This window comes from Phoenix dactylifera, chromosome 11 (assembly GCF_051530095.1).
Source record: "Phoenix dactylifera cultivar Ajwa chromosome 11, Ajwa_hap1_PhDact_Kaust_v1.1, whole genome shotgun sequence".
NCBI lineage: Eukaryota > Viridiplantae > Streptophyta > Magnoliopsida > Arecales > Arecaceae > Phoenix > Phoenix dactylifera.
In genome coordinates, this window is record NC_143200.1 from 16,226,024 (window position 1) to 16,250,677 (window position 24,654).

Consider the following 24,654-nt stretch of genomic DNA (forward strand, 5'->3'; position numbering starts at 1 on the left):
TAATAATGTTTAAATTCTAATTAAATAACATAACTAAAAGCCTTACAAAATTAATAATACTCCAAAATCTTGCATCAATCTAAAATAAAATCTAATTTAAATAGATATGTCAAAATTTTATCTCTAATCACTCTCGCATGATAAATCTCTGAGTGTAGCTAATTCTTTGGATCTGTAAAAATAGTAAAAAATCGTATAATGAGTTAGACAACTCAGTAAATAATGAATATCTTAACTAGATAATATATTTATATAATAATATAAAATATAAATATAAATTATAATGAATCAGTATAAAAACGTAATCAATTTTATTTTAAAACACAAATCTATATAATCTATATCTTTCAAATATTTATATATGTAATCATAAATCTAAATCAAAACAAATCACATTCAACTTAACAGCTTTTAACTATGGCCACTCTTATACCCTGTGGTTAGGCTAGAAATAGAACCATACTTATATTTTGCTGAATAGGCTAGAGTACTTCACTTATACCTTGCGGAGTAAGCCAGAATACCGCACTTATACCCCACGAAGTGGCCAGAATCAATAATAGTCAGAGTGCCAATGCATAACTTTCAATTGGTAGGGTTCAGAATATAGTCAGGCCGAGAGTTTAAATCTGATACGTATCAAAGTTTTTTTTATAAAATAATAGATATATCATAGTCCAATTAAAATATGCATATACAATGTAAGAACACTAAATAATTTAACAATAGTCCTAAAAATATTATTCTAATTTATATATCTATTTTTCATTCAAATTACCATCTCGTAAAATTCATTAATCACATATAAATTCATTAACAATTTATTCTATATTAAAATAATATTATATAAATGAAGAATCTAGAAAAGATAGATTGTTACTTACTTTGTGAACAAATCTAAACTATCAATCCAATTAATTTCGATTTTTTTCAGATACTAATATTTAAAAATTATATTTTTAATTAGAATTAGTATGATTATTCCAAAAATAAAACTATAATTCCAATACCCTCATAGGGTTGGCTTAATATAAGTGTCAGCATCCTGGTCAGTCCGATCAAAGTGATTTCATCGAGTCATGCTCGAATTGGGATACAGATAGTTCAACAGAGATCGGAGATGATCAAATCTAACAGTGTTTGGCAAAAACAAGGGTGGAGGCTTGCATACTGTCCGACGACTCTGAATCAGGACCCTTTACCTAGGTCAATCCAAAAATCACTAAGAGTTGTACTTACGGGGTTCAATCAACTCTAGAGAGAGAAAGTTGAGGTAGAGAGAAGAGAGAAGAGAGAGAAGAGAGAAAGTCTAGATAGAGGAAAGTCTAGTGGGGAGAAAAGAAAATAAGAAAAGAGAGAGGAAAGAGAAAGAGAGAGGAGAGAGAAAGAAGAGATAGAGAGACTCTCTTTTTCTTCTCCAAAATAGGAGAGAGTCGGTCTCTCCCTTTTCTCTTCAGTCAGAGAGGGTGGCAGCCCATGCTGGCGCAGCCCCGGGCGATGGTGGCCACAACGGCTCTCAGTTGCAGTTATCGCCGGTAACGGTAGCTGGAGGCGGCAAAACTTCAAAGAAAAATGGGCCGAAACAGGGCACCCTATTTCATATGGTTTTTCGGTGATCTGCTGGCCCAAATCTCATCTAAAATAACAAGAGAGAGAGAAGAGAAAACGAGGATCTATCTCACTCCAGCGAGGTAGTCCAACGGCTTCTTTCGGCGCCAAATCGAGAAAGAAGATCGGAGGAGGAGCTTGGGATCGGTGGTTTGATTTCGAGTGAACTTGAAAGAGGAGGAAGGGGGTCTTTAAATAAGCAATCTCGACCTTATGCAGCCGGTTTTTTGGTGACAATGGAACTCCAATTACCATTGCGATCGGAAAGGAAGAAGACTCTCAGCCGGAGTTTTCTTTTCGATCTGTCCACACGTGCGTCGCAAGTAAAGCCCAAAGCCAAAATATAGCTGGGCCGGTTAAGTGGACCGGGCTAGTCCACTAGTTTCACAAAAACCTTCTCACTATCTACATGGAACAATAATCTCTCTTCCTCTTGCTCTCTTGCAAAATTCTATCCAAGCCTGTTTGTGATGAGTTATTTATTAAAATAAAAATTTCAGCCTCTTACTAAGGAGCCCATATCATTAGGATGCCTCTTTTTATAAGATAATAATAGCAAGATACAAGAAATTTGGACCTCTGAAATCACAAAATTTCTTTTTCAATACGGGAGTCATTGGTTTCCAATAAAATTGGTTTGATCAATGCTTAAATACTATATAGACGAATATTAGGAGATTTGATAGGCTTGAGTAGGGAAAAAAGCACAATAAAAGAAACGCAGCTTCCTTGCTCTTTCCATTATATTTTTGAAAAGGAACTAATTATTTTACCAAAAAAAGAATTAATTATATGGGTCCCATAAATATTATCAGAAATAGTGTGAATTCATTTTTCATCAACATATTATCTTTCTAAACTCCTCTAATGTGTGCTTTGTCTAAGCACCCTTTCTTCGGTCCACTATTCTTTAACTTTTATCTTTCAAATAAAAAGGATACTAATCAAAAAAATTTATTGTGCTTGAAGTAATAGCACATCCAATGCAATCTTTCTTGTACCATCTGGTTACTGCATCAAACTGGAAGACAGGAAAATTTACATTAAGATTTATAATTTATAAATCTACATTATTTTTTATGACCAAAATAAATTGGCCAGGAAGTGTTTTTGAAGCTACTTTAGTGTGAGAAATGGCAGAAACTTCCTCCAGTTGGGGTTGTAGAAGGCCCAGACTCCTTCTGCAAGTCCGCTTCACATCAATGGATGACAGTTGGGTCATCCAAGCGAAAAATGGAAGTCTTTCACCAAAAATAAAAAAAAAAAACAAAAAAAAAGGGAAGTCAAGGAGCCACCTTTGACTCGATCATTACAGTATTCTTGTCTTCCGTTCGCTCTCCGAGGTGGATCGATGCTAATACACGTCATTTTGTGTACGTGTCAAATGGTGACTGGTCTGTACGAAGGTCAGGGAAGGATTCTAGTGGCTGATTCGTCGAAACCGGGTGGCATTTTGGTGCCATCTGTTTCAGCGAATGGCCGCACGTAAAATTTGGGATCTATTAAGGGACCGGTTTTGAAGGTACCCAGGAATACACACATCGTTGAATCGCGGGGTCCGCGTGCCAGTGACAAGATGTGGGTTTACGGGGTGGGTGCAATGCGTAGCTCGGTACTTTCGAGGTCTTCGTCCACGGAGACTTGGAACTTGGAAGTCGTCCCTGGGTGGTGGGTCCCGGAGTCCCTGGTCTGAGACCGGAGACTCGTTTTATCACCGGAAACATAACACCCATCTCGTTCCAGAGAACTACCGAAATGCCATGGAGTTCTTCTAATTTGTAGAAGAAATATTATGACTAAGATCGGTACTTATTAAACACTAACAATCAAAACTATATCTAACAAATATTGCCATAGGCTACATTTTTTTTATTGTGCAAAAAAAAGATTAAAAGAAATCTAATTAAAATCCGAATAAGAATGACACTCTAACCTATGTTATTGAGTATGAAAAATATACAAGCACTAAGTTTTACTTTATTGTATCAATATTCTTAGCTTTGAGCATTATATTGAAGCAAAAAATAAAAATGCAAATGAATGAGGGTTGAGTAATTTATTAACTTCATCCTTGCATATTATTAGAATTTATTGTTAAAGTTTTTTTATAAATATAATATATCTTTTAGAATTTGTGCATCAGATGTTAATGCCTAGAAAGTCATAAATAAAAAATTATGTTATTCAAATCAAAATATATAGAATGATTTATATTGAAATTTATATAATGCTAAAATATAAATAACTGAAAATATATTCATGTTATGTTAAAATTCTATATTTATCTGAGGATTAAAGCTTTTCATCCATAGCGAGAATCAATGCAATTTTATTAACAATATATAATAATAACTATAATTACAAGCCTAATTAATTTATTATAAAATACTATTCTTTCTAGATAATGATTATGATAAAAAAAATATAGGCTGATTATTCCACGTAACAACCTCATTTCAACGTACAATCTGCCAGGTGAAAAGCCAGGAGGGGGACAACTGCAATTAAACCCCTCTTACAGGGGCGTTTGTTAAGAGGGAGTTTCTATAAATGGTCCACTCCGGCTCCGCTCTTTCCACGGCGACCGGCGGGGATGGCCGAACGAGCGCTTTCTCCTCCACTCCACCTCCGCCTTCACTTCATCCTCTTCCTCTCTCTCGCACTCCTGCTCCAGCTTTCTACTGCTGAGATCTTCTTCGAAGAGCGATTCGATGGTATCTCCCAATTCCGCAATCTATTCTAATTTTTACACATATTTATCCGTTCTTAAGCTGATTCCTTGATGCACTTATCGCTGTTTTCCCCCCGATCTTTCCGTGACATAAAACTAGGATGTTTCATTTAAACCTCAGCTCGTAAGAAGAATTATTTCCCCGAAAATGATTTAATTTCTTAGGTTCTTCTTTCTTCAATCTCCACCATCAGGTGCTTTTTTTGTTTTGTATTGTTTTTTTTTTTGGTAAATCGACAAGTAACTGCTGATTTCTTTATTTAGACTGATTTCTGATGATTCCAAATTAGGCATTCACAGTTTCCTAGTTAAGTGATGGTTTTTCTTCCCACCCTGAAGTTGTTTCCGAAAATCTCTTTCGGCTAGTTCAATTACAGGTAGAGGCCCACAGAGTCCAAATTGGAAACCAAGATTTTTTTTAAAATTTCCCCCGTTTTCCTTTTTCTCCTTTGGTTGTTGTTTGTGAAATAGCTTTTTATTGGATGGATTTTGTTCGATCTAAACTGGATTAGATATCAAGTATTTAACTATTTGTTGGTCTTATATTCCTATTTATTGTATGTTTTGATCCATTCTGAAGCTAATATAAAATGTCGATTGTCAATAAAATGGACGGGATACGTGAATGAGTATTGCATAAGCCAGAACCAACACTCGGTTGGGAAAAACCGAATGGTTGATGTCCGGTTGACAGCCAGTTTTAGAGTAGGAATCCTATTCTTAAAGCTAATTGCAAGCATACTCAAAAAGACCTTTTCCTATTCCTTTGACTGCTTCTTTACTGCTCAAGTGCATCTTCTAGTTCTTGTTCAAGTTCGAGTTCCAGTTCGCCTAACTCCTACTGTTGGATGGTTTTGGCCCTCTCTCTTCACTGCTGATGGATCTTTATTAGATCTTGTGTTTGTTCTAATCGTTCATCTGAGCGAGTTCAGAGAGCACTTCTCTCTTCCCCGGAAATTTTGCTACCTCCGTACCATTCATTTTACGCCTTCGGTTGATCACCAACTTGGCCTTTACAACTTGTGGAGACCGGGTCGCCCTTCTTTCTAGTTTAGGGGGCTGGCGATTTTGTTCCTTAGAGAGCCTCCTACAAGAACTAAAATTAGGAGCTGATGACCTTGAAAAGCTTAGATATTAGGTGAAAGATTTGGGTCAAGAATTCAGTTGAGATGTGCCCAAAGAAACACCCAAAGAAGCAAAACTTGACGGTAATTGTGTCAGGTGGTTTTGTATATAAAGTCATGGCTGAATACTGATGCTGTACATGTTTGATGATTGCATAAGAATGCCAACTTTATCTTCTTTCCCATTTTTATCATCTCTTGGTAATGATTTATATCATCTGTCCGTCTCTAATTTAACTGGCTAACTTGAAATGTTGCCTTTGTATATGGTTACCGAAAAGATGGCTGGGAGAGCCATTGGGTAAAATCAGACTGGAAGAGGAGTGAAGGAAAAGCTGGTTCTTTTAAACATACGGCGGGAAAATGGTCCGGAGATCCAGATGACAAAGGCATGTATTTTTTGTTTCCTGTTTTTGTCCTTTGAATCTTAATACTTAACTTATTGGTGTTATTATGAAGAGGATTTTAACAATAGATTTTGGCAAACCCCAGAGAGGGTGTCGAATATGTTTTGGAAATGTTGAGCAGAAGCTGATTTGAATGAACTTGCTAGTTCTTTTGTAGGAGTTATATAGTCGATCTGACCTTATGCATTTTCTGCTCTTGGTCAATTCAGGTATACAGACATACCCGGATGCCAAGCACTTTGCAATATCTGCAAAGATTCCAGAATTCAGTAATAAGAACAGAACACTGGTGGTCCAGTATTCTATAAAATTTGAGCAGGACATTGAATGTGGCGGTGGCTACATCAAGCTTCTCTCCGGCTATGTCAATCAGAAGAAATTTGGTGGTGATACTCCTTACAGGTTAGTTATATAATTTCTTCAAATGTGTGATATACCTTATACTTCTTTGGATTTTCCAATGCTTTGAAATACATGGGACTATCTTTAGCTATTTTTACTTATTCTTATATTTGCTTTGGATCATAAATTTCCGTCCTTAAGAGACTTTTGTGCCATCACAGAATAACCATAAGCCTTCTTATCATCTATTATACCATTGCCAATTGAAATTTGTGATGCCTTGAAGGACGCATGCCCCATATGGTTATTGTTGTCTCATTTCTATAAATGTTCATATATCCAATTTCTTATTGTGAAGTTAATTTGGGATCTCATTACTTAGGTTCACTTAAACTAAGTATATGGAGTGTGTATTGTATTCGCATGTAAACATAACTAAGTGAATTTTAGAGCTGGCAAGTTTCCTTGGTGCACTATCTGTCTACCATAATTAGTGCTTTATGCAGCAATATCCAAGTCCAACTATTATGAGAATTATGTTTTGTTGTGGCCCTTTGAATTATAATTTTTGCTTTAGTGATAAATAAATGCACTTCGATTATATATAATCTTGCCCAATTTTCTCTCTCTATCCTCATATCATGCCGAGGGGAATCTTGAAGGGTTGCTCCTTGGTTGCATAAAGTTAAAGTGCAAAGTTAATAAGATGGCTTTTCTTACTTCTAGCTGGTCTTCTAGGTTTTCTGACGGCAAGTGCTCTCTTGTGAAAAATTGATTGCCTAGGAAATCTGTGTCATCTTGTAGTCAGTTGATGCTAGGCTGGTAGGTTTTCTGATGGCAAGTGCTCTCTTGTGAAAGCTTCCGACTTCAATGGGTTAGACTTAAAACTCTAAGGACAGGGCTCTCTAATGAAGATTAAAATTTTATTCCAGTTCGAATAAACTGTCATTTTCTAATGTGTCATGCTTAATTATTTGCTTCTCTCCAGTTTCACAATATTCAGCCTCTTGATTGCTTCCAATTTTTGTGCAGTTTAATGTTCGGGCCTGATATTTGTGGCACACAAACAAAGAAGCTCCATCTTATCCTTTCCTACCAGGGACAGAATTATCCTATAAAGAAAGATTTACAATGTGAGACAGACAAGTTAACACACGTATACACGTTTATTCTTAGGCCTGATGCCTCATACAGTCTTCTTATTGATAACCGAGAGAGAGAATCTGGAAGCATGTATACCGACTGGGATATTCTTCCACCTCGAAAGATTAAAGCTGTCAATGCTAAAAAGGTTGAAGCTTGCTTTATTATCACATACTATCAAGTTACTAATAAGAAATTTTACAATCTATGGCATTATGATAAACCCTTCTAATATCCTGTTTTTTTTTTTAATGCTACAGCCTAAAGACTGGGACGATAGGGAGTACATTGATGATCCTGATGATGTTAAACCAGAGGTTTCCAGCAATGCGAACTCTCAGAAATATTTTCCCTTCTGGGCGTGCTCATTCTTTTTCTTACTTTTTATCTAATCCTTGCAGGGATATGATTCAATTCCAAAAGAGATTCCTGATCCAAAAGCTAAAAAGGTATGCTCGTTGACTTTGTTAATCTAAGATAGGCACTCGGGCACATGCTATAATAACTCCTTTAATGGATGAGATTCTTGCAAGCATTTAGCTTGATCTACAAAGTGATATATGTGACATCACTCCTTTTTTGTTATTTCCAAAGAAAAATGTGTTTTCTGGTTAGTGAGATTGAATAATTATATTACTTGCCAACCAGCCTGATACATGGGAGGATGATGAAGATGGTATATGGAGGCCACCAAAGATACCAAATCCAGCATATAAAGGCCCATGGAAACCCAAGGTTTGTTTACTCAAGTATATCTAGTTTTAGTGACTGGAATCTCATGTTTCTCAATTGACTGCAGTAGTATGTTTTGCATCTCTAATATATATTATGAAATTACAGAGGATCAAGAACCCAAACTATAAGGGGAAATGGAAGGTACCATGGATTGATAACCCAGGTAAGTCAAGCACTAGATCAGATTCATTTTCTTAATCATTGTGAAATGGAAAGAAAAAAATTCTAATAAGAAAACCTTGGTATATGTGATATTCCAATATGTTCTGGAGCTTTAGAGCTTATCTGTGCATATCTTGACAGTTTCACTAACTGCATTCATATTCCTTTGTGTCAGTCTGACATTCTATGTTACTTGATAGTGGTATTCAAGTGAAATGTTCAAATGCGGGGTTTTATTTTTGCAACAAGAGGATTTTAGTTGGTGCAACTTGTTGGCAAAATTATCACAAAATTAAAGAACTAATATTGAAAATTTAGTGGTATATCTGAATCACTTCAAAACCAGATGTTAATGATGAAGTTTTACAAGAATTTGGACCTTCTATTCTATCTGTATTCTTTCTGTGCTTAAACATATCCACAGAGAACTAGAATAGCTTCTACTTGTTATGGTTTGTTTTCATTCTTTGGTTTCAAGTCTCTCTCTCTCTTGTGCATGCGCTTGCGCATATGTGTTCATGCCACACAATAGTAGCAGAAGATGTTGTGTAAGAAAGTTTTAAGTTCAAGGTCTTGTTTGGATGCACCAAGCAATTTTCCTTGTGTAACGTAGCTGCATGGGAGGAAGTTAATGAGCAGTCAATGTATGGGAGGGGAACATGTGTTGTCACCTTTGGATATGCTTTTCTTCTTTGTTATCCTGATAACATCCCTTTCTGCCACAACATGTGTTGCTCTTTATATCAAAACTCATCGATAGATGTTTTGTTTATCTACATTGAAATCATGTAGAACCCATTTCCAGGAAGCATTTGTTGTAGAATTAACTACCGAAGTAGTTGATTTTGGTATGAACCTTTGGTTAATGGCTCGTCTTTTAAATTCTCTCCGTATCAAGCTTAACCTGTACATCTCCTGGACCATTCTAAGTGTTAAACTAGCCATGAAATCCTTGGTCAAAGTCTACTTAGCAGTCTGATACATCTATTCAGAATTCATCTACCATGTTGTATATGTTGGTACATGATAAGTACAAGATGGTGATTGCTGGTAAACCATAAGAAGGAGATTGCCATCCAATGTGGCTGTCTCTCCAACCATAAAATCGTGTGCTTTATTCTTTCTGGTCTCATTATGCACAAGTCTTTTACTTGTCCACTGAAACAAGTTGTACTTTCTGTTCTGTTCGACAATTTGAAGCTTGTCAAAAACAGCAACTCAGCAAGAGAAGACTTCATGATTCATCTTCCTACAGATCCTATGAGCTTTTGAGTTTACCCTACTTTCTGCTAGAACCTATGCACACCAATCAAGGATCATCTAGCATTTTCATGAAGGCTGGTGTACGTTTGCTTTGCAAGCACTGCAGGTTAATGTCCATAACTTGTGAATTATGCTGAATTCAGGAACACAGTCTTGCCTTTCAAAATCATCAAGTTATTGTACCAGTCTTTCTAAACCACCAATTTGCTGCTCTGGGTTGTCAAGTCTGACAGCTTGTTGCCCTGGTTGTTCAAGAAGTTTATTTGGCTATTCTTGCTTGTGTGACGGGAATTGGGTGGTTAATTAACATAAGCATAGGTGAGAGAGAGAGAGAGAGAGATTTCATATTTAACATTATTGTGAACTTCCATTGATCTTTAGGCAACCATCATCGAAATGGATCTCTCTAGTTCTCTCCATATTTTAAGTTTAAAAGGAACCTCATTCCATGCATTACTGAGATGTTCTGATTCAGTAACTTCCTGGATTCCTATGTTGCAACATGCTGATGTGCTGAAACTTGTCATCCTGTGTTATTAGTATTGCATTTACTGTGAAAATCTTCAGAAACTACTTTGATGCCAAATTTGGTGTGCTTTTGGGAAACCTGACCTAGGATATATTTCAGATATCACAATTTTTATATCTGAAATTTCAAGATAATAATGTAGTCTTCCAGCTGAATATGTCAGATCCACTACCTATTTATTGTTTCTTGTTGAAAGAAACAAGAGGAGATATAATGTTTACTCGTAATAAAATTTCTACAAAATTTGCCATGTACTTTCACTTATCAATTCTTTTATGCAGTTTATAAAAAGAGGGGCCAAATAAATTGATGCATGTTTCTTCATCTCAAAAGATTCTACTGCATTTGTTTAGTTTGAGTTGTTGGGCACCTATTCATCTTATGTCGACCTTGATAGAGCTCATGTAAAATCTTTGGTACCCATGTAAATGCCAAGTGGTGGTTGTCTTTGGTTTATTTCCTCTGCTGTTTCTTTTATCTTCTTTCCTACTTGAACAACCAATCTTCAACACAGACAAATTCAGTTCCTATCTAAATGTATGGACACTTGTGCCCATCGTACTGTTCCTTTTAGGAATTATTTCAAAGTTCTAGTTATCTATATAAATCCATCAATTCAGCTCAGTTTTTCCTTCTTTGTCAGAATTTGAAGATGATCCAGATCTCTATGTGCTGAAGCCTATAAGATATGTGGCCATTGAAGTATGGCAGGTAAATTGGTGCAGCATTCTTGCCTAATTATTTTTACTACAGACTGATCTATAATTTGCCACTAATGTTTTTAACTTGACGTTGATTCAAATGATACAAACTATAACAAAATAATTTGAAGTACAGGTCAAGGCTGGTTCAGTTTTTGACAACATTTTGGTATGCGATGACCCGGAGTATGCGAAAAAGGTTGTGGAAGAAACTTGGGCAAAAAATAAAGAGGTGGGTATGCAAACCTTTTCACTGTTGCTGTAAGTTGTCCTCAGAGTTCGCCTTTTAATAATGCTACAATATTTTGCTTAAAATTTTAGGCTGAGAAAGAAGCCTTTGAGGAAGCAGAGAAAGAAAGGAAAGCTAGAGAGGAAGAGGTATGTATTAAAGAGCAACCTAGTTCCTTCAAAATTTTCCCTTATATCTCTTCCTTCGTGAATGAGTAATGCAATGGGGTGCTGGTTTCTTGCACATGATAAGTTCCTTCTGCAACATGGCCCGGGGGGATTGGTGTCTCTGGCGGGACTAAGTGCAGGGGTTTATTGAGTATGAAGTTGCCAGGCAAGCAGTACTGGGTCCAAGCAACTTTTCGTATGCACGAAACTGGCACCTCAAAGCATTTCTATTAACAAGCCCTTGGCATTTCTAAAACATGATCCATTTTGACTCTTTCCACAGGAAGCTCAGCGAGCAAGGGAGGAAGGTGAACGGCGGAGAAGAGATAGAGGATATGATCGACGTTACCGAGACAAGGAGCGGTACAAGGATAGATATAGAAAGGTAAATCTTGAATCTCTTTTTCTCATCAACCAAGCTTTCTGTGTGTAGTAGCATTCAATTTTTAATGATGTTTTTTTCCAGATCCACGTGCCAACTCCAAAGATAATATTGAATGCTAAGTTTACCTTTTGGTAGCTTAATCTTTGATAGGATATCCCATCTGTGTGCCAAGATTGTTGAGTTTCTTGAACATTATCAGCCTTTCAGTAGTCAGATAACAAAGGAATGCATGTCTTGGATGGCTCGTTGAAATGCAGTTCATCTCTAATTACAATGTTTAAATTTAATGTACTAAACCTTGGATCATAGCCCTGTCAAATTCCATTTGTCTAAGCAACCTTCATCTACAAAAACTTGAATGCCACTGCAGACTGGAGTCTAATAAGATGTGATGAACTACATAAACCCCCAGGACTTGAGAACCAAAAAGTCTGGAAGCATTGCATGAAATTCTGAACTGTGGAAATGATCAGCTTGATTTGTGTCCCATAGAAACTCCTGACTTAAGCATCATCTGATAGAGATTATAATACATAAAGGTCAGATGTTTTGTTCTTTCTGATTCTTTGCTTCACTCAACTGTATAATCCAAAGATTTTAACATTTAGATCCTATTAAATTCTTATAACATCAAATCTCATAAAGAATCCTCGAGCCTAACAATCTTCTAGCTCTTACAGCTACTAATTAAAGGCGGTAATCCAATGAAGCCTTATATTAATTTTAATGTAGAATGTAGTACCTGCACTACTGGAGCCTAATGATTTGCTAACTCGAAATGTTATTGTGCAGCGTTATCACCACGATTATCTGGATGATTATCACGTAAGTTTTGAATGACTTTTCATCAGTTGTTTTCATCTTGTCTTAGTTGCATTAGTAATTTACTTGGAATACTAATCTCTGTCCTAACACAATAACAGGATGAATTGTGAAAGCCCTGCACAGCACCGTCAGGGAGACAATGGAAACAAACATCGACGTATCTTGTTGAGTTGTTACTGTATTGGTGTTTAACCATTGCTTTCCATGATGATGAGGGGCCTCAATGGAATTGAGAAAGTTTTATTAGTGGGAATTTATGAAGAACCACAGATATCTCTCCCTGAAGGTTACCATCCATTGGAAACGGCCGGTGTAACTTGGACATCAGGCTGTGCCTGTGTTGTTGTATCAGTCTCTGTACTTTACCCAACTATGAAATAACCAAGGACCATGCAATGCTAGTCCGGCTTGTTTACATTGTCCACATGGTTGAAAAGGTTCATGCTCAACATAAGGTTTGGATCTTTGGAGAATCCAATCATCTATTCTGAAAATAATCCAGATGATGGATGTAATGTTATGCTCTGATTCTAATCATCAGATCTTTATTTTGGGTAGTCTTACAGTTATGCATGTCTCCGAAGGGAAATGAAAGGAGTTAGTGAAAAATTAAAATCAACCCCTCAATTAATGACTTAATCTGCACTGCAACCTCCAAGAGTCTTGCTTGACAACAGTCACGCAAAGACAGTTGGGGCAGTTGCAAAAAGGGAAAAGAACAAAAAAAAGATTAAAAAGTTGGCTTATTTGCTGTGTGTTTGAATGCCAAATTAAACTTTCGTAGTACCATCAAGCACTGTTATCTTTTTGTTAGATAGTTGGGTGAAATATTTACCTAGACTTGGGTGAAATATGTTTGTTGAATTTTGGGAAAAACACCCTGCAAGGTATTGTCAGCCCAGTAAACTAGATTTAGTTTATGAATATGGTCCGTATTATGCATTAAACCTGATCCAAACAAGTTCCTAGTTCAAAAAATCGCTTTGGTCTGGTAGTCCAAATGCATGCTTTTAGGATACATTTTTTGACTAATATTAGCTCACATATAAGTTACTGCTGCAAATTTATCGAAGTTGTCGCATGCTCAATATTAAGATGCAAACTTGTTAGAACAGGTTTTGGGTTCTGGGAGTCTGAAGCAGTTCTCAGTGCGAGCACTTTCATGTTGCTATGTATTCATGATGAACACTACATGACCTAATCATACGTAACCTCGAAAGCCTACATTAGATACTCCAATTTGTTTCAATGAATACACTAGTACATTCTTTATTGGACACACCTCGATTAGATACTCCATCTGGGAGATTGAGACGAGAAAGTATATTGACAATCAAAATCATATTATATTTACCAACCTGCTTGCTTTAACTCCTTGTTCAACAACACTACATCAACATACCTGCTTCTTTTTATCAAGCATACACCAATCAAGAGCTATTCTGAGCCTGTCAATAACATATGGTGGCAATCAATTGTTGACGAGAGCACCACATTTGCACACACCACCCAAATGGCCTTACGTACCGTGCCTTTTTTTGAGGTCCTCAGTCCTCATATTTCAATGTGCGGCTTCAGTCCGGTCTAGTATTGTCCGGTCCTCTGATGAGTAAACATGTTGAATCATAAATACTTCAATATTGCTCATCCCTACTTCAGAACATCTGGACCATGGTGAGAAGCGATGTTACATTCTAGGCTGGGCACGTTTATAAATAGGCCAATAAAGCCGCAGATTGGATGGCCTCGTATATGGCTGATCACTTCGGAGGGACTCTATAGATCGGAAAAAAGAGCTGCCTAGAACATTATATGATGCGTTATTTTTTTAACTTTTTTAGATGTATGTATGCTAGAAGTGTATGGGCTATTTGTTGCTGCACATGTGCTCATTTGCTACTTCGAATTTCTCTACAGTAATACTTTCAATTGCTAAGCCAATATACGCAACGAAATCTAGCCTTTATTTCTTCATTTTATTATTTTCCTTATGCGTTATTATTATATTAGTACATGGTTGTAATGTAAGACAAATTCCAGTCACAGAAATATGCGTGTATCGAATTAAATTAAAAAAAAAATTCACGACGAACCGCAGTTTCTTCCCAAAATGCCCACGCTCTCCCGAGGTCGAACGCGCTCGTTTCCGCTTATACGGTACCTCGGTTGCAGAAGAACGGGGGGCAAAATAGTCCAAATGCAATTTTTTTTTAATAAAAGGGGGATTTTGGGCCGGTTCCATCCGGAGTGGAGCTGCCTGCCCTTTCTTTCTCTCTCCCTCGCTCGGAGCCATCATCATGCTCTCCAAGGCCTCCTCCCTCCTGGTTTCTCTTCCCAGGGTTCGATCTCTTTCTCTCTCTCTCTTTTTTTCCCCCTCTTTCGTTTAGATTTTTGGGTTATCTCTGATTCTTTTTTGTTGGATCCGTTTAAAATAATCTCTAGGATTTTTATTTTTTTGAAGATTTTCTTGCAGCGTAGCCTCTCATTCGCTTGTAATATTTTATTAATTTTTTTTTATTTATGCCTGAAAACTGTATGATGCCCGTGTCTGTAATTCTCGTGAGATTCTAAATGTCGTAGGCTATGTGTGATATATAATTCATCTTATATCGGTGTATCGGAACGTTGCTTTTGGGGAGAGCATCGTATTCGATGTTTGGATGTGAAATTTTGGGATTTGTTGTGAAATGATGTACGCGTGCTGGTTTGGTAATGTGGCGATGCTTTGGTTTTAGTTATCATGGTTTATTCTTTGGGATTCGTTTGTGGCATCGGGGCTTGTTGAGAGGTCCTGCAACGAGCTGGCTGATGTTTTTGCGATAGGTAGATGCTGTTAACTATTTTTTCCCTACTACTTTTAGCCACAAAATGGGAATCTATGATGCATGCCTAGTTGATAAAAAGATTAATTAGATTCTTTTAATGTTAGAAATGCATTTATTGTTTTGAAAATATACGTAAGGAGAAATATCGTAGCTAGCATTCTGGAAGCCTAAGTTTTGAATCTGATGACTGAATTAGGTGATGCTTGGCTTGCTATAACAAGGACTATGTTTTAGCACCTCTTTGAGCAGTAATGAACATGTTTAAGAAAATCAAAGAAGAGGGAGAAGAGAAAAGCAAAAGGATGGTTTGATTCTTGTGTTAATCCATCACTAGGCATTGATTGTGGTAGGCAGAACCAAATCAAGATGAAAGAATGTAAGCAAAAATGAAATAAGATAAAATGAAATACATATCACACAAAGACCATAAAAGCAATCAATCTCTTCGGCCACCAACTAGCAGTATTTGAATGTAAAATTTGTGATGCAAGCAAGATATTAAGGGGTTAGGTTTGTATATTTGTGATGGTAAGCGGCCACGAGATATGAGGCTTGGGAACATTTTGCCGAGGATTCAATTTGTTGCTTTCTTGCAGCAAGAAAGAGAACAGATCTCGACATTCCAAAGGTTGCAAGGAAAAGAAGATGGATAGCTTTTCTAGAGTTTCTATGGTTTGAGGAGAGGAGTGGGAACTAGAATTTGCTGGAAAAAACTTTCTTCCTTTAGTCTGTTATTTTGTTGTCTTGAATTCTGATCCTTCTTAGTTTTACTTTTTTTTTTTCTGTTTGTGTATTGGATAATTTTTGGTTTAGTTTACCTAGTCATAGAAGACTCCTTAAGTGGATTCACTATCTCTATGTAGATAGGTGATTGTGGTAGGAGTCTATTATGGGAAATGGCTAAGGTTAGAAGCAGTAGCAGTTATAGTAAAAACCCCATTTCTTTTGTTATCTCTATATTTAAAGACTAAGTATAAAAATATGGATTTGAATAACACACATTTTAACTCTTCTGTTCTAGAGGGATCTAGATCCTCTGCTTGTAGAATTATATTCTTGCTTTGTTTTCTTTCTAGTCCCTATTTTCTTCTACTTTTGAGCACTTTGGAGATAGGACGATCATTTTCTTTTCTTTTTTTGCCACTGAGTGGCTAAAAAAGTGATTGGTTCACCTAATGTTTTGTTATTGTGCACCTTGGAGGAGCATTAGCAAGCTTACTGTATCTTTGGAGAACATTGTCGGAACCCTGTACAATGAAGGGGACAAATACTTCTCTTAGGACAAAGACTGAAGTATTTGTGCAAACCTTGGGTGGAGTGGATCCTAAAATACTTAGGCAGTGCTCGGCCACCTGAGTGGACCACCAACTGCCTCCATCCATCCTTTAATGATTCTAACAAGGTTTACAGTACTGGTGTGTACCACCTCATATTGGACGTGCCGTACCATATAGGTTCTGAAACGAGACTCGGTACACTGAATTGACCCACATATCGAGTGTATTGATACTGTATCAGCCAGGATCGGTGGAATTGTCCCGAGCTGGACAGTTTCAGTTGTACTGAGCCGTTTCAGAGGTAGACTGGGACGGTTCCGGCAACGAAAATGAAATCCGTTGCTGGAGGAAAAGAAGAAGGAAGGATTTGCCGACTCCACTTAAGATTGCAAAATTTTTTAGCGTCTGGACCCCAGTTTCGAACGAAACAGGAGAACTGGCCGCGGTTTCCGCCTCCTACCTGGGCCCTGGCCTCCGATGCCCTTTGCCGGCCCTCCGTCGGCCCTCCGTCGGCCTCCGCCACCCTCCTTCTCTCTCCTTCCCTCTCTCTCCCTTCTCTCTCTTTTTCTCTCTCCCGTTCGCCGTCTCCCCCGTCTTCTCTATTGTGTTGGTAGAGTCCTGGCACAAAATGGTACTGCTTGGGCCCGTACCGACTTGTGCCGAACAACCGGTCTGGTGCTCGGTACTAGCACAATAGACTATGGTACCAGCATGGTACCACAACGATGTCGGTACTGAGACAACAAACTTTGATTTTTAATATGGAGGTGTTAATAGAAGCATATCTAGATTATTAACCTCAAACCTTGTATCACCTAAAAATGATCTAACACATCTATAGAAGTTCATTGAAGTATAAAAAAAATTGTAAGGTATACTTTCTATTTTGCGATCATACATCATGATCATGACAAAGTAATAATACTAATATATCAGTTTGCCTAAATAATATGGAGCTTATCCCTTGCAACATGTCAGTTCAGTGTTTCTCTGAAAATAATCTAGTTTTAGTTGGTTTATTTGTAGTGATATAATCTAAGCTGCCATAGTCCATAAATCTACAATTATTTTCCCCTTGTTTTCACTAATTTGATTTCCCCAAGATGGCTAAATAAGTATATTTTCTAGTATAGGTTATTTATTTTGTACTATTATTCCATCTTTTTGTAATCTTTTTCGGTGCAATCCATACTTAAAGAATTTGTTTTCCTTTTAGATGATGGTTTTGATTGCTTGTTCTGCTCTTATAATAATAATACCTTTTTCAGGTGAGTAGACAGCCTTGTATGTGGCCGAACAAGAGAAAACACTGGTTTGGAAAACATTTATTATATAGTTTTGGGACCCTATTTTTGAGGCCTATCAAAACTTTGTGTGGAGGATATCATGCATATGGTGTTGCTGGGCTTTTGTGTAATATTACTAATATGGCATCTTCTTTGCAAATTGAATTGGTAAGTCTCTTATAATTCAGAACTTTTCTATTTGATGTCTTCTTGACGTGTTCATTTGTTCATTGCAAACGTATAGAATTGTTGTTGTTGTTTGAACTCAAACAGACTTCATGCTGCAACCAAAAGAAATTGTTGTCCATGGGAAATTATGAGAATCTGTCCTTAGTCTTTTTGGCTTCTTATTTAGGCTAGAGGTCTTAACATGTGCTCGCCACCATTTTGGTTCCTTTGCTGAGGGCTTACCATAATCTTGTCCGTCATTTCTGTACATTTCTTTGGGAGATCCACTGATATGCTTTTGGAGTATCATTTAACTTATACAGCAATGTGCAACCATCTGCATAACCTTGGCATCGATGTATTGTTTTCTGGATCACTATTTCTGAGAAATGGTTTTCAAGTGTTGAGATATATTAAAATATGATGGGGCTTTGAGCATGTGAAATTACAACTCTGTTTCATTAGATTGACATTATGCTGAACATTTGAAGCTTTTAACATGGATACTGTTGTCATGAATCGACAACCCACATGTGAGCTGCTTTGTACGAATCTTCTATTAACTTTCCTTGTAAGCCTGAAGAGATCAGTGAAGCTGCAGTTTCAAGTTCTAATGCTGGATATGTCTAGGTCCAAGTTTGGAATGGGAAGTATTAGGACTAGACACCACCTGAATGCACCCCTATGTCTGTCTAATAGTCTTTGAGTAGTGTAACAATGCAACAAATTCAATCCTTAGGCACTGTTTTAACTTTCTTTGGCTGTTGAGACAAGGTAATGATTTTCATAGATTTTTCATTTTAAAGTAGGACAAATTGTAGGGAGGACCTGTTTGAAATCTGAGCACAACAATCACCATAATCTTGTCCTGCATGAAAGAAAAGCAATGCATAAACAATTTTCTGAATGATCGCAATTTAAAACTTGTAAAGAGGCCCATAGGATCTGAAACTAAAAAAGGATTACTAGGGTAGATATTCAAGTTATGCCAACATCTCTGACTAATATAGCATTTTGAGGTATCTTTGTTGTTTCTTCTTCTATTGGTTGACCATGACTTCTATAACTTAGATGACATATCATATGCAATCTGCAGTCACCTAGAGTTCAAGAGGATAGATAAATTTGATTAATCAACATTTATTTGATATTCAATTATATGTCTAGGGTTGCCATGTTCAGGATCAAAATTTGAATCATCATTTTTGGTTTGGATATTCTGTAAGTGCACTCCTGACCCCTTCTCTTCTATTACTTTATGTTTTTTAAATTTAAATTAAGTATTTAATGCCTTAAGCAAAATCCTCCTTAATGGATCATGTTATTGTGAGCCAGAGATCCTTGTTAATCATGATAAAGCCCTCATGCCACTACTAATTTAGTAGATAATTTGCCATGATTTTCTCTAATTAATTTCTATGGCTTTATATCCTAATGATATGTGCTTACTGTTCAACCTGCTTCAATTAAAAAATCTGACCTGGTTTCAGAGATCTTGTTAAAATGTCAAGCTGGCATATTAGGTGGCTGGTGTACCTGCTTCTTTTGTAAATTTTCAATCTTCTAGTATGGGCTTCTAATGACTGTTGAAAATCTGGTCTTACAAAGTGATTCATCTTTCATCATGCAAATTTTCAATTGTATTGCTTTCCATTTATTGTTGATTGAAATAATTCATGCTCATCGCGTAAAGTATCTAGTCATGGAAACCACTCTCAGTTCATTTACTCATAATGTTAATTTGTTGCATATTTTTGCTAGGTACCGTGCCTCCAGGATAATTATGCATATCTTTTGCATGACACGGATACAGGCACAGTTGGAGTCGTTGACCCTTCTGAAGCTGTTCCTGTTATAAATGCACTGGAAAGAAAAAATCAGAACTTGACATATATACTAAATACTCATCATCATTATGATCATACCGGTGGAAACATGGAGTTGAAAGCAAGGTATGGTGCAAAGGTATGGCAGTTACTCTATTTGATTTTTTAGAAAAGTAGGCTAAGTGATGATAAATTTACCTTCTTTTTTCTTTTAAAATGTTGCCTTTTACCACTTCTCTGAAACAGAATGTTGTATGTCACATTTTAATAATTAGTTTGCACTAAGCAGCTTTCATTCCATGTGTTTAGTGATTTTTGAAGTTTTAGGTTCTGTGTGAATTGACCTTACTTATTGTTGATTCATGTAGACTAGTGGTTAATTGTGACTATAGTGACAGAGGGTACCGTTATGAGCTGAGTTAATTTTTATCAGAAATTAGCTTTTCATCAAAAATTTTATGACACTGAAGGTTTTTAATTGATACTGTAGGGACAGATGGATGGATGATTGTAATTAAAAGCATTATAAAAGGTTGCTTTTTTGAGGGTCATCAAGTCGTCATCAATCTGTGGGACATCCAACGTGAGCCGTCATGGTCCTCACATGCATATGTCCAGCTGCAAAAAGGGTGAAGCTGGAAATGTCCAAGTTCTAGGGTAGATTAATCCCGTTTCATTGTAGGCTAGAAGCTAGACAAAGTAGAAGGTCCACCACTGTCTTCCGTCCTCTTCTTATTCGGGAAATAAAATATAAACCTCAAATGGAATTTCTTATAGGGACATAATCTGGCCTTTCTGAGACTCATCTGTGCTTCCAACAAGGGCCGCTTCAATCTTTATTTTGTCAGGAGCACTAAAGCCCAGTTAGTTTGTTCTCACCCTTCATGGCTATTGAAGGAATTTTAAAGAATTTGACTACATAGGAGACTGGAAGGGATGAATATCATAGAATTCATTTCTACAAAAGGTTTGATTCAGTTATTTTGCTAAGCATAGCCTAATTATCACCTAGATTCATGCCTAGACCTACTGTATCATGAGTAAATCTTCATGGAAGCTGGTTCTAACTAACCTTCTTTTGAAAAAAAAAATAATGCTGGGCTTCTACAAATAAAGTTCTGTCACATTTAATGTTATCCCTCATTTCTAATTTTCTTGACATAAAAACTTTCGTTCTTTCTTGGTCAACTCTGGCATTCTTGTCCTAGTGCTATAGTATTATGTTATTATTTCTTCTCTGAGTATAACTAAAAATAAATTTGCTATTTGATGTTATTTCTTTTAAACACTTAAGATGAATTGTGCCTTAGCTTTTTTTTTGGATTGCTTTATACTAACATTGAGTAGGCAAACCATATTTTACTGTGCTAACCTCTTTGAGATGAAGAACACATAAAAGTATATTGTGGTACATCTCAACTAAGTAGATATGTAGTTTAGGGTCAATCTGCATGGTGAGGAGTTTTTTTTTTATGTTTGGGGGAGGGGGGGTGGGATTGTTGTGCAAATTCTCTGTAAAACATGATACTCGTGTCCTTCATAAGGCAACTATTATCATCATCATCCATAATCCATTGCATACACTGGATGTTTCTAGAGAATAATTCTACTTTACCACACTGTCACACTGGCATGTACAAATAGAATCTCAGGTGATGTAGGATAGCACAGGAATATACTGGCATATTACTTTCCTATTCTGGAAAGTAAGATGCATGCTAAATGTAAATAAATATATAAATTGTTTTAGGGAAGTTTTAACCTTTCTTACAATCTCATTCCTTGACTTCATCTTTCTAAATATAGGTGATTGGTTCCAGCAAGGACAAGGGCAGAATTCCTGGCATTGACATAGCCCTACATGATGGGGAAACATGGATGTTTGCTGGTCATCAGGTGCTTGTGATGGAAACTCCCGGTCATACAAAAGGTCAAATTTTTAAAATTTTACCTGAAGCTAACATTTTTTTTTTTTTCATACTTCATGTGCTATGTTGGCATACCTCATTAGGTTATGCATATAGCCCTTTTTCTGCTCATAGTTTTCCATAAACAAAAATAATCTATTTGATCCTTTGATTTTGCATGTACTAGAGCGCCGAAGTTTCTTATTCATGATTAAATTTCCTTGTTGATATGACATGATTATCATGTAAAGGTCAGAATTGGATTTGTAATTATTAATAATTCATTTTACTTGCCTATGACCCTGGTCACAACATTTTTCAGTAATGCTTATCTTTTTATTAATTTTCTAGTCTTATCCTGACTTGATAACTGTGCACACTCTTGTTAGAATTTTTATAACTTTTTTGAAAAAATCATGCTTTCTTTTTGTCCAGATATTAAGTAAAACTATTCTGGAAATTTCTTGAATTGTTTATTATTATTTTTAACTAGTTACGAAAGAAAAGTATAGAAGAAGGAATACTGTTTACAGATTAAAGCTGTTATATTTAGGCATGTGATATACTTTTTCCAATGAATATGCCAAATCTTCCTCCGTTCTAAATCTTACTTCCTGGAATCTTAAACAGGGCATATAAGCTACTACTTTCCAGGATGTGGAGCAATATTTACAGGGGATACTTTGTTTAGCTTATCTTGTGGCAAACTTTTTGAAGGAAACCCAGAGCAGGTTCTTTACTGAACTAACAAATTTTTTGTTTGCAATCATGGGTCTTATCCTAATAATGACCAACTTATTAAAAGATAAAGTTGGTTATCTTTGTTGTAAGTTGGTTCTTTTAATAAGTGGGCCCGTAATAGCGTGACTTGGTTGGAGCAAACAAATATTTCTTTTTATGCCCTAAAGTATAATGGACAGAGATAAATATGATGCGTGCATATCTTCTAATGTTAGAATCATATGGTCATTTTAAGAAATGAAATTCTTAGTGTGGTTAAAATTAGTTCATGATTAGATCTACCTTCCATGAAAACATTCCACATATGCATAACCTGCATGTAGAAAATATGTTGGAAGACATCGATGCACACACAATATATAGTTATTTATGTATTTTTGTACTGGTATGGATGTGGATGTGCACAGCTGCCTCTGGTTCATGTATGCACAGGATTAGAATATAAAAAGCTATCTGTACTTCCTATTGCTCTATCCATGATATATTTCAGGCATGATTACCAGTTATTCACATCTGCTCATGGAAAAATTCAATGCACCCGTTTCTGACTACTCGCAAACTCATTTGCTGGTTATGAAAAGAATTAGTTGCAAGAGATCTAATTATTTCAGTATATAATGAAATTATCTTCATTTTACATGAGGTGTTATATAATGATAATCAATAGTCATCATCAGATTTTTCTGAAATTATATGTAATGAAATTATCTTCAGTGCACGACGCACCTGCTATCTGTACCTTACATGTAGTTTCAGCAGATTTTTCTGTAGTAAGAATCCACAATCCTGCTGCAGATGTTTTCTTCACTTCAAAAGATTATGTCTTTGCCAGATGAGACAAACATATATTGCGGCCACGAATATACACTGGTATGCAATTCTGTAGGTCTGTAAGTGACCAATACTATGATCTGCTTATCAGAATTTATCTTGCTTTTACTAATGACAGAACACATGTTTTACTTAAATTTGAACAGAGTAATTCAAAGTTTGCCTTGTCCATAGAGCCCAATAATGAAACGCTAAAAGAATATGCAGAACATGTAGCTCAGCTCCGCAGTAAGAAGCTGCCAACGGTAACTACCAGTATCCCCCTAAATTCATCAACTTGAGTGATGACTAAAGATACATAGATTTGCATTTTCTCAGTTCCTCCACCTAATGATCTCATAATCTTAATGAGAAAAAGGCATTCACTAACATGAGGTACAATTTCAGAGTGAAAACTAGCATTATGTTTGACATACTAAGATTTTAACAGAGAATTTTCTACTTGTCTTAGATTCCAACCACACTAAAGAAGGAAAAACTTTGTAATCCATTTCTGCGCACCTCTAGTCCAGAAATCCGGCAAAACTTGAAAATCCCAGCTGCTGCAAGTGATGCGCAAGCCTTGGGTGTCATCCGCCGAGCAAAGGATTATTTTTAAGGCAGTGTTCTTGCTTGTACTAGCACAGGTTTGTATCATTTCATGAGAAAGAAATATGTATTGACATTGCCCTTTGTAATATGTCCAATCAATTCCTTTGGTGCGGATTGTTTACATTGTCGGACAGTGTGTGAGATTCAATCTCATGCAGAGTTACGTTCTTTTTGCACAGGAAATAAATCATGTGCCTGCTCACTGTCAATATGCTATTCAACAATAAGATATCTCAAGATTTATTTATGCTGCCATTCTTATTATATCATCACCTTTTTCAAGTCCCGCTTGTGCAGGCTAGGCTTTTCTTTATCTAGGATCATTGGTGGAACGGATGACAAGAATTGCTATGTATGTTCAGATCATATCAGAGCGATCACCATAACATTTCTTACTAGCAGTTTTTCCGGCCAAGGAAGATTCTGGGAGATCTGACAAACAAATGAAACTATGGATAAAACATTCTAAAGTTGCATTAGGGAATCTTGCAGTAAAAACTGACTTTATTTTCATATTTGCAGAAAAGATTCACATTTATTTATTATTTATTTATTTGCAAGAACAGCATGCACTAGTTTGCCTCTATTTTGAAATGAATACATACATTTATTTTAGTTGAAGCACGCATATTAGTAACGAATGCGGACGTGACAGAAGTTGATGCACAAGTAATGCTCTTATAGGAGAAAGTATAATGGTTCTCTAAACTTCAAGATGGACAATTTCTCTGAAACAAATGCTGGATTACATGCAGATTTGATAATCAAGTTGATATTTCTGCAAAGGTTCGTTACATTGGTAGCAGCATGGTTGGCAATCATAGACAAAACTTGTGTTCCATAACTGAGAA

The 24,654-nt window shown here is 36.4% G+C and overlaps 2 protein-coding genes across 4 annotated transcripts; both read left to right on the plus strand.

Annotated features, from left to right (window-relative positions):
• The first annotated feature begins 4,066 nt into the window (after window positions 1–4,066).
• Window positions 4,067–12,766, plus strand: LOC103707753 (calreticulin-3-like). Its single transcript, XM_088706920.1, has 14 exons — window positions 4,067–4,322; window positions 5,745–5,852; window positions 6,080–6,272; window positions 7,245–7,503; window positions 7,616–7,672; window positions 7,757–7,804; window positions 8,004–8,090; window positions 8,196–8,253; window positions 10,688–10,755; window positions 10,882–10,977; window positions 11,067–11,123; window positions 11,425–11,526; window positions 12,319–12,351; window positions 12,450–12,766. The coding sequence occupies exons 1-14, from the start codon at window positions 4,202–4,204 to the stop codon at window positions 12,459–12,461; spliced, it is 1,299 nt and encodes a 432-aa protein (XP_088563046.1). The 5' UTR covers window positions 4,067–4,201; the 3' UTR covers window positions 12,462–12,766.
• A 1,770-nt stretch (window positions 12,767–14,536) lies between these two features.
• Window positions 14,537–24,387, plus strand: LOC103707752 (hydroxyacylglutathione hydrolase 2, mitochondrial-like). Of its 3 annotated transcripts, none has more exons than XM_088706923.1 (9): window positions 14,537–14,690; window positions 17,722–17,907; window positions 19,669–19,872; window positions 21,540–21,663; window positions 22,271–22,371; window positions 23,177–23,251; window positions 23,359–23,457; window positions 23,664–23,838; window positions 24,101–24,387. In XM_088706923.1, the coding sequence occupies exons 1-8, from the start codon at window positions 14,649–14,651 to the stop codon at window positions 23,808–23,810; spliced, it is 978 nt and encodes a 325-aa protein (XP_088563049.1). In that variant the 5' UTR covers window positions 14,537–14,648; the 3' UTR covers window positions 23,811–23,838; window positions 24,101–24,387. The 3 variants fall into 3 exon arrangements, with proteins under 3 accessions (XP_088563049.1, XP_088563048.1, XP_088563047.1); XM_088706922.1 differs by lacking the exon at window positions 24,101–24,387 and adding an exon at window positions 23,983–24,050; XM_088706921.1 differs by lacking the exon at window positions 24,101–24,387 and having other exon boundaries at window positions 23,664–24,050.
• The last annotated feature ends 267 nt before the right edge of the window (window positions 24,388–24,654 follow it).

What these genes read in the sequence shown, in the direction of transcription:
- LOC103707753 (XM_088706920.1), top strand. Translation starts at nt 4,202, where the DNA reads ATGGCCGAACGAGCGCTTTCTCCTCCACTCCACCTCCGCCTTCACTTC. An exon ending in CGGAGATCCAGATGACAAAG is followed by an intron (nt 5,853 to 6,079) that starts GCATGTATTTTT and finishes TGGTCAATTCAG; the next exon opens with GTATACAGACATACCCGGAT. An exon ending in GGTGGTGATACTCCTTACAG is followed by an intron (nt 6,273 to 7,244) that starts GTTAGTTATATA and finishes ATTTTTGTGCAG; the next exon opens with TTTAATGTTCGGGCCTGATA.
- LOC103707752 (XM_088706923.1), top strand. Translation starts at nt 14,649, where the DNA reads ATGCTCTCCAAGGCCTCCTCCCTCCTGGTTTCTCTTCCCAGG. An exon ending in TCCTGGTTTCTCTTCCCAGG is followed by an intron (nt 14,691 to 17,721) that starts GTTCGATCTCTT and finishes TACCTTTTTCAG; the next exon opens with GTGAGTAGACAGCCTTGTAT. An exon ending in AACTCCCGGTCATACAAAAG is followed by an intron (nt 21,664 to 22,270) that starts GTCAAATTTTTA and finishes AATCTTAAACAG; the next exon opens with GGCATATAAGCTACTACTTT.